At 46.7% G+C, this 18,602-nt stretch overlaps 1 protein-coding gene across 1 annotated transcript; it reads left to right on the top strand.

Annotated features, from left to right (window-relative positions):
• The first annotated feature begins 1,578 nt into the window (after positions 1–1,578).
• LOC123413320 (phospholipid-transporting ATPase 6-like) lies at positions 1,579–9,704 on the top strand. The gene is made up of 11 exons (XM_045106260.1): positions 1,579–1,814; positions 2,191–4,128; positions 4,246–4,356; positions 4,685–4,961; positions 5,062–5,150; positions 5,254–5,341; positions 5,531–5,740; positions 5,820–5,945; positions 6,048–6,146; positions 6,249–6,440; positions 8,734–9,704. Exons 2-11 carry the CDS (start codon positions 2,324–2,326, stop codon positions 9,388–9,390), a joined length of 3,654 nt encoding a protein of 1,217 aa, XP_044962195.1. The 5' UTR covers positions 1,579–1,814; positions 2,191–2,323; the 3' UTR covers positions 9,391–9,704.
• Positions 9,705–18,602: the final 8,898 nt, after the last annotated feature.

Genomic DNA, 18,602 nt, shown 5'->3' with positions numbered 1-18,602 from the left:
CCATATCATCATCATTGTTTACTCCTCCATCATTTATCACTTTCATTTACTTTTCCGTTGCAGTCACTATTGCTTTCGCTCTTGTGTTTTGATCCTTTGCAAACTACAAGTCCGGAGAGGTTGACAACCTCTCTGTACTCGTTGGGAGCAAAGTTATTTGTTGTGTGTGCAGGTCCACGTCTTCTGCTGACTAGGACAGGAGACCTACTTGTTGAGCCTAGGAGTCCTCCTGGTTCGATAAACCTTACAGTCTCCGTATAAGGAAAATCTGCTGCTGACTACATCTCAACCTTCCATTTGGGGTAACCAACGAGGGGTGAGAAGTATATCCATCAACTCGTCATCAGTTACACCGAAGTGGAAACCTTTGGAAGATGCCTTCGGGTCCCGCGTACGTCTTGATCCCCTTTGCACCAAAGGGGGGCTGCTCTGCTCTGCCATCTGTGGTTTGTCTGTCATTCTTCTGCGTCGCCCTTGACTCCTGAGGCTGGGCCTTGCCTCGAAATGTCCGCTGCTCCGGAGGGGTCCTGAGGAGCCCCCCTGCGGGTCTCGGTGCCGTTCCTCCTCGTGAGGTCTGGCCCCTCACGAGGACCTTGTCGAGCCTGCTGATGCTTGGTCGATGGAGTGGGCCAGTCCTGGACCGTAGACAGACGAGTCTGGGTACCCCCGTTTCCAAAACGCCGACAGGGCTCGCCACCGCGGCGGCAGGGGCCGGCGACAGCGGCGGCAACGGAGCAGAGGAAGGCCGAGCCCGGCGGCGTTGGGATCCCCCCTGGACGCTTCGGAGGAGGCGACGCGTGAGCATTTCTATTTTTTTCATATAAAATACTATTTTTTTTTCATATAAGGTGCGCTGTTACCAGGTTCTTCTTTGTATTTTCACATACAATGCAGCATAGTATAGAGATGGCAACCAAAACACGTCCTGCGTGTCCCGTAAGTAGCAATCAGATAAGATCTGCAGATGGCCCTGACATGTACCTGCCCCAAATCTCTTCACTCCCTCGTGTGTATGCAGCAGTAGTATTATTACTCCTCTGTTTATATCCCGTAACGTACGTACCCAGTGGGATGCCAGCAGTCCAGCACTTCTTTCGTGTGTCCCGTTCTCTACGGACCTACACCTGTCTGCCGCTGTCGCCTCCTCTCCCACTCCACCAGCCAACATCACGACGACCCCGACGTGCCATGCCATGAGTACATCACAGATGGTGCTCTCTCCTCACCAGCAACGAGTTGACAAAAAGCCACGCCCAGTCTGGCCCTGGCGTATCCTGCCGTACTCAACGGATTCAAAATGACCACTCGCGATCTTCTTAATCAAGCGATCGAAACACCAATCAATCAACCAAAATAATAAAGACGCAGCATAAAATGCTGGCGGAAGAGACCAAACCGGACCGAGCCTCCTCTCCCCGTGCGCCGGCGGGCCGGCCCGCCCCGCTGTCCCGCTCTACGGACTCTCGTCTCGAGAAGCGCAAGCCGCGGCCATGAATACGCCTCGCTCGCGAAATGGCGTATTTCGAAAGTTAATCGGAGGTTTAATTAGTAATCCATCTCTCACCGCTCCCATTCTTTCTCTCTCTCTCTCTCTCTCTCTCTCTAGTCGCCTCCCACCTCGTCCCCCTGTTGCGTCCCTCCCCTCCTGCCTTCTCGCTCCGCCCTCCAATCCTCTACACGCAGGCCAGGCCAGGCCAGCTCCCCCGCATCCCCGCCCGCCGCGCGAGAATCCCGAGGAGGGATCGGAGGAGGACGGCCGCCTGCCCCTCCGCCAGCCACCCGGACTCGCCGCCTTGCCGCTCCCTCCCTCCCAGGTGAGCGACGCCGACGCCCCTTCCCCTCGGCCCGAGCTCCGGCAGGGGCTGGGCGCTAATGCCTGCCCCCATGCTTCTTCCGCGTGCCGCGGTTTCTCCCCTCTCCTTCGCTTCCTAGTACGAGTTTCGGATTTCTCGCCGTGTTTTGCACGCGTTTTTTTTTACCCTCTCTGCGTTTCCTGTTGCTGTTCTTCCCTGACGGTGGATGAATTCGGTGGGTAATCATGCGTGGCACGGAATGCGGCTCGCCGGATTCCACGATTTTTTTTTTGGGTGCACGGATTTCCTCGTCGTGTTTTGGATTTTATTTATTTATTATTGATCTTAATTTGCTCGCGAGATCACGGCCTGATCCCTCACCCACCGCAATTCGCAGGTCGAATTCGCCCCGACGGCGTAGGAATCCCCGCAGGAATTCGGCCGAGATTTGATCGGGAGGAGACTCCAATGCGGGCCTCCGCGTAGCCGGAACCGGACCCCGCGCGTCGACAGGGCAGCAGGCCGCCGAGATGGCCCGTGCGCGGAAGCGCGACCGCCTGCGATGGAGCAAGCTCTACACCTTCTCCTGCTTCCGCCAACCCCAAACCGACGAGGCCGCCGGGCCCGCCGCCGTCAGCGGCAGCCCCGTCGGCGGCCCTGGCTTCTCGCGCATCGTGCACTGCAACAACTCCATCCTCCACCGCCGGAAGCCGCTCAAGTACCCCACCAACTACATCTCCACCACCAAGTATAACGTCCTCACCTTCCTCCCCAAGGCCATCTTCGAGCAGTTCCGCCGCGTCGCCAACCTCTACTTCCTCCTCACCGCCATCCTCTCGCTCACCCCGGTCTGCCCCTTCTCCCCCGTCAGCATGATCGCTCCCTTGGCCTTTGTTGTCGGGCTCAGTATGATCAAGGAGGCCCTGGAGGACTGGCGAAGGTTCATGCAGGACATGAAAGTGAACAACCGCAAGGTTAGCGCGCACAAGGGTGACGGTGAATTTGAGTTCCGACATTGGGAGGACCTTTGTGTTGGTGATGTGGTCAGGGTTGAGAAGGACCAGTTCTTCCCTGCTGATTTGTTGCTCTTGTCCTCGAGCTATGAGGATGGCATTTGCTACGTCGAGACAATGAACCTGGATGGCGAGACAAACCTGAAGCTCAAGAGGTCACTGGAGGTTACTCTGCCATTGGAAGAGGATGAAACGTTTAAGGATTTCCGGGGAGTGGTAAGGTGTGAAGACCCAAACGCGAGCTTGTACACATTCATTGGTAACCTGGAATATGAGAGGCAGATATATTCCCTTGATCCGTCTCAGATACTTCTCAGGGACTCAAAACTGAGGAACACAGCCTTCATATATGCAGTAGTCATTTTTACAGGGCACGACAGTAAGGTGATGCAGAATTCAACCGAGTCGCCATCAAAGAGGAGCAGGATTGAGAAGAAGATGGATTTGATCATATATATTTTGTTCACTGTTCTGGTTTTAATATCGCTCATTAGTTCGATTGGTTTTGCTGTGAGGATCAAGCTTGATCTGCCCAGATGGTGGTACTTGCAGCCTCAGAACTCCAACAAATTGGACGATCCAACACGCCCTGCTCTTTCTGGGATTTTCCATCTCATTACAGCACTCATTCTCTACGGGTATTTGATTCCGATCTCACTATATGTCTCTATTGAAGTTGTGAAGGTGGCACAAGCACATTTCATTAACCAGGACATTCATATGTTTGATGAGGAGACTGGCAATACTGCTCAGGCCCGTACGTCAAACTTGAATGAAGAGCTTGGCCAAGTTCATACGATTTTGTCAGATAAAACTGGCACTTTGACCTGTAATCAGATGGATTTCTTGAAGTGTTCAATTGCTGGGGTTTCTTATGGTGTGTGTGCGAGTGAAGTTGAAAGGGCTGCTGCAAAGCAGATGGCATCAGGCGCTGCTGACCAAGATATTCCCGTGGAAGATGTATGGGAGAGTAATGAGGATGAAATCCAGTTAGTGGAAGGAGTTACCTTCAGCGTGGGAAAGACCCAAAAAACCTCGATAAAAGGCTTTAGTTTTGAGGATGACCGTCTTATGCAAGGGCACTGGACCAAAGAACCAAATTCCAACATGATTCTTATGTTCTTCCGGATACTTGCTGTTTGTCACACTGCAATCCCCGAGGTGAATGAGGCAACAGGTGCTCTTACTTATGAAGCAGAATCACCTGACGAGGGGGCTTTTCTTGTGGCAGCCAGAGAATTTGGATTTGAATTTTTCAAGAGAACACAAGCGAGTGTCTTCCTCAAAGAGAAATACACTTCCTCTAATGGCACAACTGAGAGGTTGTATATGTATTTCAAATTGCTGTTATCCTTAGCCTTTCTATGTTCAACTCAGAGTATCTAGCTTTCTGATTGCTATTTATTCATGTATCTTCATCTTCGATTGGGATTTCTTAGGGAGTTCAAGATTCTCAATTTATTGGAGTTCAACAGCAAAAGAAAGCGAATGACGGTAATTATGAGGGATGAAGATAACCGTATTGTTCTTCTTTGCAAAGGAGCAGATACGTAAGATTCTATACCAAATATCTTTTGTTTTCTGATGCTTATTTTGTCAGTTATTACATCAACATGTGCTGTCATCTGTGTTACAGTCTGCTACTTTATTTATCATAGACTAAAAAGATGGAAAATAAAAAAATGCTGCCAAAAGAGTAGCGTGTACACACACTGCTACTTTGTTGATCATAAACTAAAAATATGAGAAATAAAGAAGTGCCACCAAAAGAGTAGCGTGTGGAAAAAATAAAAAGGGATTTCTGATTAAGTATTCTCCACATGGCTGCTCATGTTTTAGTCTGACTATCTTATGTTGTTTTTTGTTCCAACCGAGCAGCATTATATTTGATAGACTAGCAAAAAATGGAAGGTTGTATGAGCCAGATACAACCAAGCATCTCAATGAATATGGTGAGGCAGGCTTGCGGACGTTAGCGCTATCATACAGAATGCTTGAGGAATCAGAATATGAATCTTGGAATGCTGAGTTTCTTAAAGCAAAGACATCCATTGGGCCTGATAGGGAATTGCAACTTGAGCGAGTCGCAGATTTGATTGAGAAGGAGCTGATCCTTGTTGGTGCAACAGCGGTTGAGGACAAACTACAAACAGGGGTAACAATGATCTGTTGATTTTTGAGTTGTTATATCGCTGATCCTGCTGTCATGCTAGTAGCTGTTTTGACTTGTTGTGTTATTTCTCATGTTGTATCAGGTTCCTCAGTGCATTGATCGCTTGGCGCAAGCAGGTCTTAAAATCTGGGTTCTGACAGGCGATAAGATGGAAACTGCAATTAACATAGGGTAAGCTCTTTCCTAAAAGAGTTACTCTCAACAGTAATATTTGTATTCCTACGTGTGACTATGTGTCTTTCTTCTGAACATTTTATTCGTTTCTTCTTTCCAGATACGCATGCAGTTTACTTAGGCAAGGCATGAAACAGATATCCTTGTCCACAACCGCTGGTGACCAAGTAGCCCAGGATGCACAAAAGGTACCTTTGCACAGCAGTTTCTCATATACTCCCTCTGTCCTAAAATAACCGTCTCAACTTTGTACTAGCTCTAGTACAAAGTTATACTAAGCTTGAGACACTTATTTTGGGACGGAGGAAGTACTATAGATGGATTTGGTCTATATAGTAGTCATCTTTGCTTTGCATTCATCTTTGGAACCTGAGCAGGCTGCGAAGGAGAGTCTTATGTTGCAAATTGCCAATGGTTCACAAATGGTAAAGCTAGAGAAGGATCCTGATGCAGCATTTGCTCTAGTTATTGATGGAAAAGCTCTTACATTTGCTTTGGAAGATGACATGAAGCATATGTTCTTGAATCTTGCAATAGAGTGTGCTTCTGTCATATGTTGCCGTGTGTCTCCAAGACAGAAAGCACTGGTAACCTCATCTATCGCCAATCCTTAATCTGGGTTTTATATATAAGCCAATGCTGAGTTTGCTCGTTTTCGCGTTGCAGGTGACCCGACTGGTCAAAGAAGGCATTGGACAAACCACTTTAGCAATAGGTGATGGTGCAAATGATGTGGGCATGATTCAAGAAGCTGATATTGGTGTTGGTATAAGTGGGGTCGAAGGCATGCAGGTCTGTCTAGATTATTACGGTTCTCTTGGGAATCTAGTGCATTGCGAGAAGATGTATTAATACTTTAATTGTAACTGATGATGGCTTCTTTCTTTTGTCCAGGCTGTGATGGCGAGTGACTTTTCTATTTCCCAATTTAGGTTCCTTGAGCGACTTCTTGTTGTACATGGCCATTGGTGCTACAAGAGAATTGCCCAAATGGTGCCACTCAAAACGCTTCATTTGTTTGTTACACTCTGTTGAACTATATTATTTTGAATACGTGATATAATGTTTTCTGAGTCCTCTTCCGTTGAATTGCAGATCTGTTACTTCTTTTACAAGAATATTACCTTTGGACTTACAATATTTTACTTCGAGGCATTCGCTGGATTTTCTGGGCAATCAGTCTATGATGATTGGTTTATGCTGCTTTTCAACGTTGTTCTTACCTCTCTGCCTGTTATATCACTTGGAGTATTTGAGCAAGATGTTTCTGCTGAAATCTGCTTGCAGGTATGTGACAGAATATTCGACTTACTTAAGCCATATGGCTTATATGAAATATAAACGTGCTCGGAAAGGAAACACCATAAAGTGTACTTCTGGGATGTGTTTTTTGTTTATTTGCTTCATCATATCAGTGCGCTTCAGAAGTTGAAGCTAACAAAGGAGATATGAATAATGTGTCAAACTTTGTTTCATCGACCACTGCAATCGCAATGGATCCCGAATATAGTCCCATCTGGGGGTTAGATAGGGAGGGGGGAGTGCTAAGAGCATGTGACTGTTGCAGAAGATTCTTTTTATTTTGTATATTTGCTTCATCCATATCAATGCGCTTCCGAAGTTGAAGCTAACAAAGGAGATATGAATAATGTGTCGAACTTCGTTTCATCAACCACTACAATCGCAATGGATCCCAAATATAGTCCCATCTGGGGGTTAGATAGTATTGCGCCACTGCCTAGTACCGGAATAACAACATTAGGCTCATGGCATTGCTTTGCATGTTTAAGAGAAGTATAAAGAAATTGTGAATGCTCTAAAATTTACTCCATGAGTACTATCCATGTTTTTTCAAGTTTGGGTTACACTTACACATTAAGTTTTTATCCTTTTTCAGTATGCTTGTTCAAGTAATTCTTGTGTGTGAATTTACCTTCCCTTTTAATTGATACAGAATGTTGAATTTTAGAAATATAGTTTGGTTTAGTGTTCATTGAATTACATTTCTTCATTCTTTCTTTTTTTTCGAGAAAGAGCAAAGGACCTTTGCGTTTCATTATATTGAAAAGATAGAGTTTGTTACAATCCTCCTAGGAGGCAGGGTACAAGCATTCTAATGCTACTTAGTGTACATCCCATGTCTGCGGTAGGATAACCTGAAGCCCTTTGGCTCCAGCCCGTGCCCATAAGGTAGCCTCCTCCTTGATTTTTGACATTAGTGCAGCAATGGAGGGTTGTGCCCTGTCAAACACGCAATCGATGCGGTGCTTCCATACCATCCAGGGTAGGAGCAGGGTGATGGATCGCGGAGCGCTTCTGTCGTCGGTTGCTGGCAGTTTTACAAAAAAAACCCTTCTATTTCAGAGAAATTAACCTGCAGTCCTTTGTTTAGTTAAAAAACGTTTCGTTTTTATAGAAACACCCCTCCCCGTGGTTCACATCCCTACCAGCGCCCCCATCCCTCCACCCCGACGTCGCGCACCGCTGCAGCTGTTGCCGCCGCCGCCGCGCCGGTCGGCCAAGGTGGCAGACCGCGCTCAGCAGCGGTCGAAGACAGCGAACTCGTCGGCGAGCGCGGCGTAGACGGGGACCGAGTCGGGCGCGAAGCCGCTCATGACGTTCTGCGCCATGCCGAGGCCCATGCCACGCGCGTTCTGTGCGAAGCCCGACATCGAGGGCGGGACCGCGGAGGTGTCGGCGGAGCCGAAGATCTGCTCGCGGATGTCCGAGTCGACGTAGCCGGCCTTGTCGGTGTCGATGTCGGGGCGGGTGGCGCGCAGCCAGCCGAGGACGTGGTCGAAGCTGCGGTTCTCCATGACCACCACCACCACCGTCTTGACGGGGGAGTGGATCTCGCGCTTCTTGCGCCGCCGCTTCAGTCGCGGGCCTTGGTGGCCCCCGCCTTCCGGGCAGTGCGCGGAGACCATCAGGGCCAGCAGGAGGAGGGCGACAAGGAGGCGCCGCTCTCCGGCGGCGGCCATGGCGAGAAGAGAAATGTGATCGGGGAGGGAGTGGAGCGGGGCGAGGGGAGGGCCTGGAGGGAGCAGGGGCTGGCGCGGCGGTGAGGGAAGGTGGTGGCCGGTAGTGGAGCGGGGCGACGTGGGGTGAGCGGGGCTGGCGAGCGCTGGCTGGGAGGGGAGCGCCGACGTGGGGCACTCTGCCCCGATCCAGATCTGGATCGGGAGCGAGAGGGGGTTGCGGGGGCGAGTGGGGGCGGGGTGGGGTGTCGGTGCCCCCCAGGGGGAGTTAGTGGCGCCGGCTTGTTAGGTGGGCCGGCCAGTTGGGCTGGTTCATGGGGGAGGGGGGTTTCCTTCTTTTTTTTTGTGTTTTTTTTTTTTAAGTCGGAGAGTGTTTTCTTTTTATCCCGTTGCAACGCACGGGCTCTTTTGCTAGTATTCAATAACATGAATTCACAGCTCTATGAATATCTACTTCAGGTATTTATGGATGAGTGATCCTAATGAAAGGGACACGTCATTCTATGTACTTCCAGTTAAATTTCTGTATGTGTTGGCCCTTTGTGCCATAGGACTTCATCTGTATATCCATCAACTGATATGGCATAATTTTCACTTTGCAGTTCCCAGCGTTATATCAGCAAGGACCAAATAACCTTTTCTTTGACTGGTACCGGATTTTAGGATGGATGGCGAATGGCCTCTACTCATCTCTGGCGATATTCTTCCTCAACATCTGTATATTCTATGATCAAGCAATCCGCTCTGGTGGACAGACTGCCGACATGGCTTCAGTGGGAACCACCATGTTTTCCTGCATCATCTGGGCTGTCAATATACAGATTGCTCTGACAATGAGCCATTTCACCTGGATTCAACATCTGTTTGTTTGGGGCAGCATAGGGACTTGGTATGTTTTCATTATCACATACGGGATGGCTTTGAAGTCCCGAGACAACTTCCAGATTATGACAGAAGTTCTCGGGCCAGCTCCCATATACTGGGCAGCAACCCTTCTGGTGACTGCTGCTTGCAACATCCCCTACCTGATTCACATATCCTACCAGAGATCGTGCAATCCACTTGATCACCATGTGATTCAGGAGATCAAGTACCTACGGAAAGACGTCGAAGACGAAACAATGTGGAAGAGGGAACGGTCCAAGGCGAGACAGAGGACCAAGATTGGTTTCACCGCAAGGGTAGACGCAAAGATTAAGCAGATCAAGGGGAGGTTGCATAAGAAAAGCCCATCGTTAACCATCCATACTGTAGCATAGAACATCTCTCGAGTCATCTGGTAGTCTCGTCGACAGTAGTTGTCGCCTTACTTGCTCCTGCAAGGCAGCGGTTTTTGGCTTCACCGAGTGATCAGGCGATTTTTTCTCTTTGTCCAGCCTAATTTTTTCTTTCAATTTGTTGCTGTTCTTTTTTCTTGTCCATTTGTGTAAGAAATGTTGGGTTGTAATTGGTGGCCTTACCCCCCAAGTAGAAGTTCTGAAGCCAGCCGTGTAAAAAGTATAGCTCCTTTCAGTGGGAAGAGACAAACCTACCGAGATAGCTGACAGTATACGTATATCTGCAATTTTGACTATCCTTGTGACTTTGTTATCTGCAATGCTGGTAGTAGTAGCGTTGCCCCTGCGTAGTCAACATAACCGAGCATTGTATTCTTTTTTTTTTGTTGCTGAGCAGTGTTTTCTTGGTTGTTCATAGTATTGGACTTTCCAGTACGACAGTGTCAGTGAACATTCATACAATGAGCAGCATAATTTGGAATAGGCCAGTCTTCTCTCTTCCACATTGAGTTGCTGATGCAGTTTTGCTTGCATTGCTAATGAACCATTTACGTTATCTATCCATGATTTTGGTCAGTGATAACATATTCAGTGGCTACAGTATATGTCTATTCATTACACACGGTGCATAACAAGTTATTCTTCACCCAAGGAAATCTTACAAGTGTTTCATAAATAAATTAAATTTGAAATACAAATAGTTACATCTATATTGATTCACTATGTAAAATTTAACATAAAAAAACAAAAATATAGGTGATAATACCAATTTTTTTTATATTTTATGTATATTTTATACTATATTTTTATGTTTGTAAATTTATGTGACATAAAATATTTTTAAGGTGATTTTATATTTTCTTACTGTCTCTTTTTACGTATGAAATAAGACAAAATTTATAAAACGTAAAATTACATTGCATTGATGTTAAAATAAAGGGGGTGAAGAATAATTATCCTCGTCTAAGATGATGAATAGCGTGCCCGTAGAGTGGGTCTATTGTAACATTATCCCTTAAAACTCCATTCTAACACCGATCTCTTGTTCTGACATCGTCGCATCCGATCCAACTCGCTTCAAAATCGAAATATCTCAGATTAATTATTATTTTTTATTAAATTTATTTTAATTTAAACTAATACTACCTCCTCCGTTCTTAAATATAAGTCTTTGTAGAGATTTTACTAGCGGACTACATACGAATGTATATAGACATATTTTAGAGTATACATTCAATTATTTTGCTTCGTATGTAGACATATAGTGAAATAGCTTAAAAGATTTATATTTAAAAACGGAGGGAGTATTATATTATGTGAACTTATGCGGGATGCCCGCATACATCCCTAGCCGGAGCCCTCTGGAGCTGCAAAATCAAAACCACCTTCTTCCCCACCCTACCCCACCCCACCAAAACCACCTTCTTCCCCTTCCTCTCTCCAGCCCGACCTCCCCATCTTCTTCCCCTTCCTCTCTCCAGCCCCACCGCCACACCCCACCACCACTACATCCGGCACGGCCCGATCTCACCTTCCCCACCTACATCCCGCGGCATTCCTCACCTGTCCTTCCCCCTCGCTGGCCATGGCGCACCTCCCCTCTCCTTCCCGGCGACAGGCCACGCGGCACAGCTCCCGCACCAAACCCAACCTGCCCGTCCCCGACCACCCTCCGGATCGAGCCGCCACTGGAACCCAGAGTCCACCGGCTCCTCCCCGTGCTAGATCCGGCCACCCTGTGGTCGTGGCCTCAACATCAACCTCCAGTGGCCCCGCCCCGCGCTGGGACAGCCACGTTCGCCCATCATCGGATCCCGTCGACGCCCCCACCATCGGGTCCGGTTGCCATGGGCACAGGCACGGCCTAGCGTTGGATCCGCCCGCCCCGCGACCTTCCACCATGGCAATGCCGTCGGGGCCCGGGTCTTCCTCTCCCTATCCAGTAAGGCGGCCCCATCGAGCAACTCCCCCTGCGTCAGGGGCTCTGCCATCGCCGGATCCCGACATCCCCACCCTGCTGCATGGACGATGACATCCCCGGCCCCTCCCCCAGCCATTTGGAAGAGGGTGGTCGTCCGAGTCTGTCAACTCGCTGCAGTCAGCGCGATGGACATCCAGAGCTCGTCGTTGACACTAGGTGGTGACAGCGGCAATACAGCTCACACACTCATAGTTTGCGGTCCCAAGTGAGCACCTTCGCGCGAACAGCCGACGGTGGCATCGCCTTGAGTTGAGTCTCATGTTGTCTGCATGCAGTGTGCTTGTTCGTGTGTGTGCAGCTCCTTCCCACCTAACGAGCAGTTCCAACAGTGTTTTTGCATTTTTTTTTGTAGATAAATCAAAGTGCAAATTGCAGTCCGGTAGCGGGACGTGTGCAGTAATCGGCTGACCAGCGCAATGTCCTTTAGTCTATCTGTGAGCATTCGATCTGATGTGGTTCGTTGTATAGAGCTATGTGGTTCACTCTGCTAACAAAAGAAAACCTCACGAGTTCGCGCGTGTGTGCAGCTCCTTCCGACCTAACGAGCAGCTCCTTCCCACCTAACGAGCAGCTCCTTCCCACCTAACGAGCAGCTCCTTCCCACTCTGCTAAAAAAATTGAGGTCATTTGTGGTTCGCTTTGTAAAAACAAAGAGCAAAGGAAATTCTACTAGAGGTTCACTTCTTTTTATAATGCACTTCGTTTTTGTGTGTTTCAGAATCGAGTCGACTGCAATGCTCTTTGTCTTGGGATGTGGTTCACTTTTGAGAGTAAATACGTTCACTTACATCCAACGTTAGAGAAAACAACAACAAAATTAATGTGGTTCACTTTTAAAAAGTGTTGTGGTTCACTTGCCCTTGTCTCCGCGTTCCATTCTCGTTCATAAAAGTTAGAAAAAAAAGACAAAACTAAAATAAATAATGAAGTTCACTTTCCCATATAATACAATGCGGGTTTTCGTCTGAAGTAGCGCACTTTTCTATCTCATGCGGTTCACGTGTCAATTTTGGTGTCGCGAAAAATAGAGTATGTACATTCGGTATTTTCAAAAGTACACTTAAACCGTAAGAAATTGAAGAGAGTGATCTACATGAAAATGTTGCGTCTCGTCGATATATTTCCAACGCCGTATCATTTGCATCATGCCGACGAGCGGTTTGGAAAAGTTCACGAAAATACGTTCGTTGTCATTCGTAGGCAGCGACACCGTTTTCAAAATTCTTTTAAAACCGTAAGGAATCTCAACAAATGATCAACATATGAAAGTTGCGCCTGTTCCATAGCTTTTCCACGCTGTATCACACGCCTCGTTCCGACGAACGGTTAAAAAACTGCAGCAAAAACAATATAAAAAAACAAAATTTTGCATTTCGGTAAATTTGAAACTGCTCTTAAACCGTAAGGAATTAAAGAGTATAATCTACATGAATAAGTTACGCCTCGATGATATCTTTCTAACGTCATATTCTTTGCTTCATTCCGACCAGTGGTTTGAAAAAAAAACGCGAAAATACGCTTACTACAGTCCATCACGCGCCCACCGTTTTTGAAACTGCTCTTAAACCGTGAGGAATATCTAAAAGTGTTCAACATGGTGAAGTTGTGATTTTTCATAGCTATCGAATGGTACATTATACGCCTCATTCCAACAAACTGTTTAGAAACTAGAGCAGAAACGGTGTCGAAACAATGCATGCAGTTTTTTCTGTTCACATTACAGTGCTCGTTTGATAGGGGTGTTGTGCACTTGCGTTAACCGTGCAGTGCGGAAGTGGTGTCCGAATAGTTATTCTGCATCGAGTGTATTCGTCACCCTGGGTGAAGAATAACTAGTTATTCTTCACCCCCTCTATTTTCACATTAATACACCGTAATTTTACGTTTCTTAAATTTTAATCTTATCTCATATGTAAAAAAAGACCGTAAAAAAAACATAGTCACCGTAAAAAATATTTATGTCACGTAAAATTACAAACATAAAAACATAATGGAGATTATACATAAAATGCGATTTTTCTGGTCTTATGATCTATATTTTTGTTTTCTTATGGCAGATTTTCCGTAGTTAATCAATATAAATGTATCTATTTGCATTTTAAATTTAATTTATTTATGAAATGGTCGTAAAATTACCTCGAGGGAGGAATAATTTATTCTGCACCCTGCATGATGAATAGAGTTTCTCTCTCTCTCTCTCTCTCTCTCTCTCTCTCTCTATATATATATATATATATATATATATATATATATATATAGAGAGAGAGAGAGAGAGAGAGTGGGTCTATTCTAATAACACCCTTAAAAGTCTTATTCTAATAACAAAAATCTCTTATTCTACTAACACCAGGTAGCCTCACACAAAGAAAATCAAAACCAAACCCCTCCCACACCTTATCCTCCCCACCTACTCCACCTTTTTCACCTCGCCCACCCACTCCCTCTCCTACCCACATTCTTATTCGCCGCGATGCACACCTCCTCCGTCTTCCTCTCACTGAATCTTGCCGCCAGGTCCTGGCTGGCGTTGGTCACCCCGTGCCTTCCTCCACTTCGCCCTCGCACCCACAAGAGCCCACCTTCTCCTCCCCCACTCCCTCAACCCACCTTCTTCCTCGCTTCTCCCTCCGCCTCCACTGGTCACCGATGCAGCCTCAACTCCCTCCGCCTCCACGGGCCCCTGGTGCGGCCTCAACCACTGGATCCGCTCGCTATCGGCCCCCGGCACGACTTCACCTGCCGGATACGATCGCCAGGACTCGTGCCCCTAGCACGGCCTCAACCATCGGATCCCTCCAGCAACGACCTGAGCAGGGCCTCAACCACGGGAGCCGGCCGCCACCTACCCCTGACGTGGCTTTAAACCTCTGGAACCGGCCACAACGGCTATCGGTGCGGCAACAGGCCCCCATCTTCCATCGATAGGCTATGAACTGCATCAACCTGTATTGACATTCCCTGCAAAAAAGGAACATAGCACGAGACAATTCGCAAGAACACATGATGCAACACATATATAATGCATTTCATCGATTCACAAATAAACATATAATGCATTTCATCAAATGGTAGAGGAAGTTTTGTACCGTTCGGATCGAGAGGGGGTCAGCTATAACGAGGGCGAGAGAGGGGGAGCCTGTGAAGACTGCATGATGGGGCGCGTGTGCGGGGCGGTCGGGGTGGATGGATAGGACGACGAAGGGAGAGAGTTGTCGGACATGACGAGGATGAGCTCATTGGCTGAAGAGGCTCTTCGATGAGCGGGTGAGGGAATGGCTGGGTAGCGTGGGGGCATGTCTGGCGTAGGATGGAGGCACGGCTGGGCAAGGAACAACAGGGAATGACGTGGCTCGCGGGAGAACAATGTTCGTCAGTGGGGGGGGGGGGAGAAGGGGCGAGGAGGAGCAGGCTGAAAATGAGTCGTTCTCACAACAGTAAGCTAAAGTGTCGGTTGGTTGTTAGTGCTCGCGCCAATGAGGAAGCCATTATCAACAATATTTGTTGTTGTTTTAGGGATTCTCTAATTGACAGATGCCATGTGAAAATATATACTACATAAAAACTGTGGATCAAAGTATATAATAATACAATTTAGGAGGTACACACAAATGAAGTACACAAATGTGTGAAGTATTACACAATGAAAAGTACACAAAAATTACACGACGAAACCATCGTGTATAACCTTCAACGAAAGCACGACGAAGAAAGTGTGCGAGGATGCTACCATCTAACGTATTATGGAAAATTCCATTTTGCATATCTTACATGGACATAATATTTGTGTTTCACACTTCTGTATCATTTTCGTCATTGCAAAATTGAGAAAGTCCTTCACACTTTGATCCATATTGAATCTTTTAATAGATCAAAGTAGCTTGTAAAGGGAAATACAAAAAGAACTACATATATTAACAACGAGGGCATACAAAATTTGGCATGACTTTTGCTAAAGAATGGACATATTGAGTATAAAAAAATTGACAAAAATAAAATGAATTAACGTTTTGCCAAAACATTGGCAACTTTCTCTACACATTTCCTATCCACGTTTTGCCATATATATATAACAATTACACACATAAATACACAATTAAATAACGGTAAAGTGTTTGTGCTAATTACCTCAAAGAGAAGAGACCCGAGTCGAGCTATTCCTCAACCGATCGCGCGAGAAACCGGTCGACCATATGTAGGTTGGAGGACGCCATTAATGAAAGGTGAATTAAGATTCAATGCAAGTGGATGGAGGAGAGAGCTAGCTAGCTAGCTTAGAGAGTGGGTGTGTGGATGCTAACAAACTTAATTAATGTATAACCTAACTAGCTAAATCTAACTAACTACTTAAGAATCATAATAAAATAATTGGGGTTTTCATGATGAAGAGGAGAGAGAGGAGGAAGAGGAATAACAAGATAAAGAAGAGAATATACTAGGTGGATACACAAGGATTATCACGTGGGAATAGTGCTAGGACTTTATTACTCACGTTGCTAAACAAGGCAACACCAACACTAATATATATGCTCTTCGCGTGCCATAGTATACTGCATCGGTGTTACGTGGGCCCCAAAGTGACCGACAAAAATGGACTCATAAAATATGTTGTTGGCGTCCGGGCGAAAGCAATGCCATAGCTATAGGAAGTACTGCCGACATGGTATAAATCTACTACGCCAACAGTAAGTTACGTCAGCACACAACATTGGGGTCCATATACAAGTGACGTTCCACGAAAATTCAGCGCTAATACTAAGTAAGTAGGTATGTAGTACGAAAATGACCGACACCTGCGCTATTTAAAAAATGTAGTGTTGGCGTTGGTTGAAAACGGCATGCAACCAGCAAGAGTTGTGGCTAGCCATTGTTGAACTCATGTTTGCAGCGGCACTGACAAGAACGCTCGCCCGATACTCTGTGCTCGTCGTGTTGGACGTGACGTTACGACCACCGTCCACCGTCCACTGCAGTTGCCATGGCCCGACACACACTATATTTCTGCTCCCCCGTCCTCTCCTAAGTGCTCCTCTGCATGGAATTTTTATGTGGCGGCGACGCTAGCAACTAGTTTGCCGCGGCGCCATCAGGAATGCTCGTCCGATACTCTATGCTCATTGTGTGGGACGTGACGTCGCGGCCATCGTCCATCGCAGTCGCAAGACATAGTATAATTGTATATGTTAAGTGCAAGTGTTAGTTCTTAACATATCCCGCGTATACAACCAAACACCATGTAGTTGCGTGAACCGAGCCAATGAATACAACCAAACACTATGCCAAAATGCTCCCTGATGCAAGAGGCCTAGATGCAGGCAACCAAACAGAGATGTTAGTTTTTCTGCCTATTTTACCTACACATTCCGTTGAGCCACGCTCCAACGAGAAGGCTGACAAACATGTTTTTTTAAAACTAGCTATTTCTTCTTAACATGAAGGGTACAGTAAGTTACGACCATCGTCCACCGCAGTCGTTACGCCAACAGTAAGTTCTGCCAGCACACAACATTGGAGGCCATATACAAGTGACATTCCATGAAAATTCAATGCTAACACTAAGTAAATAGGTATGTAGTAAAAAAATGGCCGATACCAGCGCTATTAAAAAAACATAGTGCTCGCGTCGGTTGGAAATGGCGCACGACCAACAAGAGTTATGGCTAGCCATTTCTGAACTAGTGTTCGCAGCGGCGCCGATAAGAACGCTTGCCCGATACTCCGTGCTCGTCGTGTCGGACACGGTGTTACGACCATCGTCCACCGCAGTCACCATGGTCCGACACAGACTATATTTCTACTCCTCCGTCCTCTCCTCAGCACTCCTCCACATGGAATTTCTCTACGGCAGCGACGCTAGCAACTAGTTCACCGCGGTGCCGTCGGGAATGCTCATCTGATACTCCATGCTCATGTGTCAGACGTGGCGTCGCGATCACCGTCCACCGCATTCGCAAGACATAGTATAACTGTATGTGTTAAGTGCAAGTGTTAGCTCTTAATCATGTCCCGCGTATACAACCAAACACCGTGTAGTCGGATGAGCCAAGCTAATGCAGACAACCAAAAGCTATGTCAAAAATGCTCCCTAATGCAAGAGCCCTAGATGGCTAGATGCGGGCAACCAAACAAAGATGTTAGTTTTTCTACCTATTTTACCTACACATTCCATTGAGCCAGGCTGCAACGAGAAGGATGACAAAAACGTTTTTTTAAGTGGCTATTTCTTCTTAACATGAAGCACACAGTTTCACGGTATGACACACCGATACAAACTTCTTGCCAAAAGCAGTGGCGTTAGAACTTGGCGTAAACGGTCACTTCGATGCTAGAAGTTGCGGTGTACATTAAAGCGGTGCAAAAACTTGGCTCGACCACGCAAATATGGTACACATTCTGTTTTGTATACATAATCACGAAGAATATATTTTTCCAAGGACCCCCCTCAAAAAATATACTTTTGACAAAAAAAATTAACATGGAATTGTTCTTCTCTATACCCTGTGGGACCCGCCTGCCAATATGTATAGAAAAGTATTTAGGGCAGGTTTCGAACCGGCGACCACAGGCCACCAAAACAGCCCACAAACCACTGCACCTTACACAATGACTTGTTCTACAATGAAACAACCCTAAAAATATTTATGAAAAACGCGTGTGGAACTTAAATGGGCTCCAGATACTTCAGCCCATTTTGCACAAGCTATTTTCATAAGGTATTTTATTAAATCATAAATAATAGAGAGGAATCAGAATGTTTTCCCCTCTCGTTTGGGTGATGTTTTCTCTTGGGGCGTACCGCTGCCGTTGAGTTCTAGTCGTCCCTGCTGTCGCAGTCCCCCCCGTGCTTGGCTCTTCGATTCGTTCGGTGATGTCTTGATTGCGATGAACCCTGGGTGGTTGTGGGGTGCGAAGGATTTAGGGTTCCCCTTGAAACTCGATTTGCTACTTGGGGTGAGATATTTACATGGAGTCAGATGGTGCCTCGGGCGCCACCGAAGGTAGTGATGTTGTGAAGCTGGTGCAGGAGTTGGGTCTGCGGGAAGAGGACCTTGATGATGTGGTGTTTGATGAGAAGGAGTACTAGTGGAGGTTGTCCAATGGATTGCCTTAGCTAGGGTTCATACTGAAAAGACCTATAGCAAGTCTACATAAACATGAGATCGGTGTGGGATCTGGCTCGGGAGGTGAAATTCAGACCGCTTGAGGCAAATCTCTA

Source organism: Hordeum vulgare, chromosome 7H, assembly GCF_904849725.1.
Source record: "Hordeum vulgare subsp. vulgare chromosome 7H, MorexV3_pseudomolecules_assembly, whole genome shotgun sequence".
Lineage (NCBI taxonomy): Eukaryota > Viridiplantae > Streptophyta > Magnoliopsida > Poales > Poaceae > Hordeum > Hordeum vulgare.
Note: the sequence above shows the minus strand (reverse complement) of the source record. Positions and strands in the feature narration are given on the sequence as shown.

Excerpts from the sequence above, each read along its gene's own strand:
- LOC123413320 (XM_045106260.1), top strand. The coding sequence starts at position 2,324 with ATGGCCCGTGCGCGGAAGCGCGACCGCCTGCGATGGAGCAAGCTCTAC. Across the intron at positions 4,357-4,684 it reads CTTTGCAAAGGAGCAGATAC|CATTATATTTGATAGACTAG; the intron begins GTAAGATTCTAT and ends CCAACCGAGCAG. Across the intron at positions 6,147-6,248 it reads ACAAGAGAATTGCCCAAATG|ATCTGTTACTTCTTTTACAA; the intron begins GTGCCACTCAAA and ends GTTGAATTGCAG.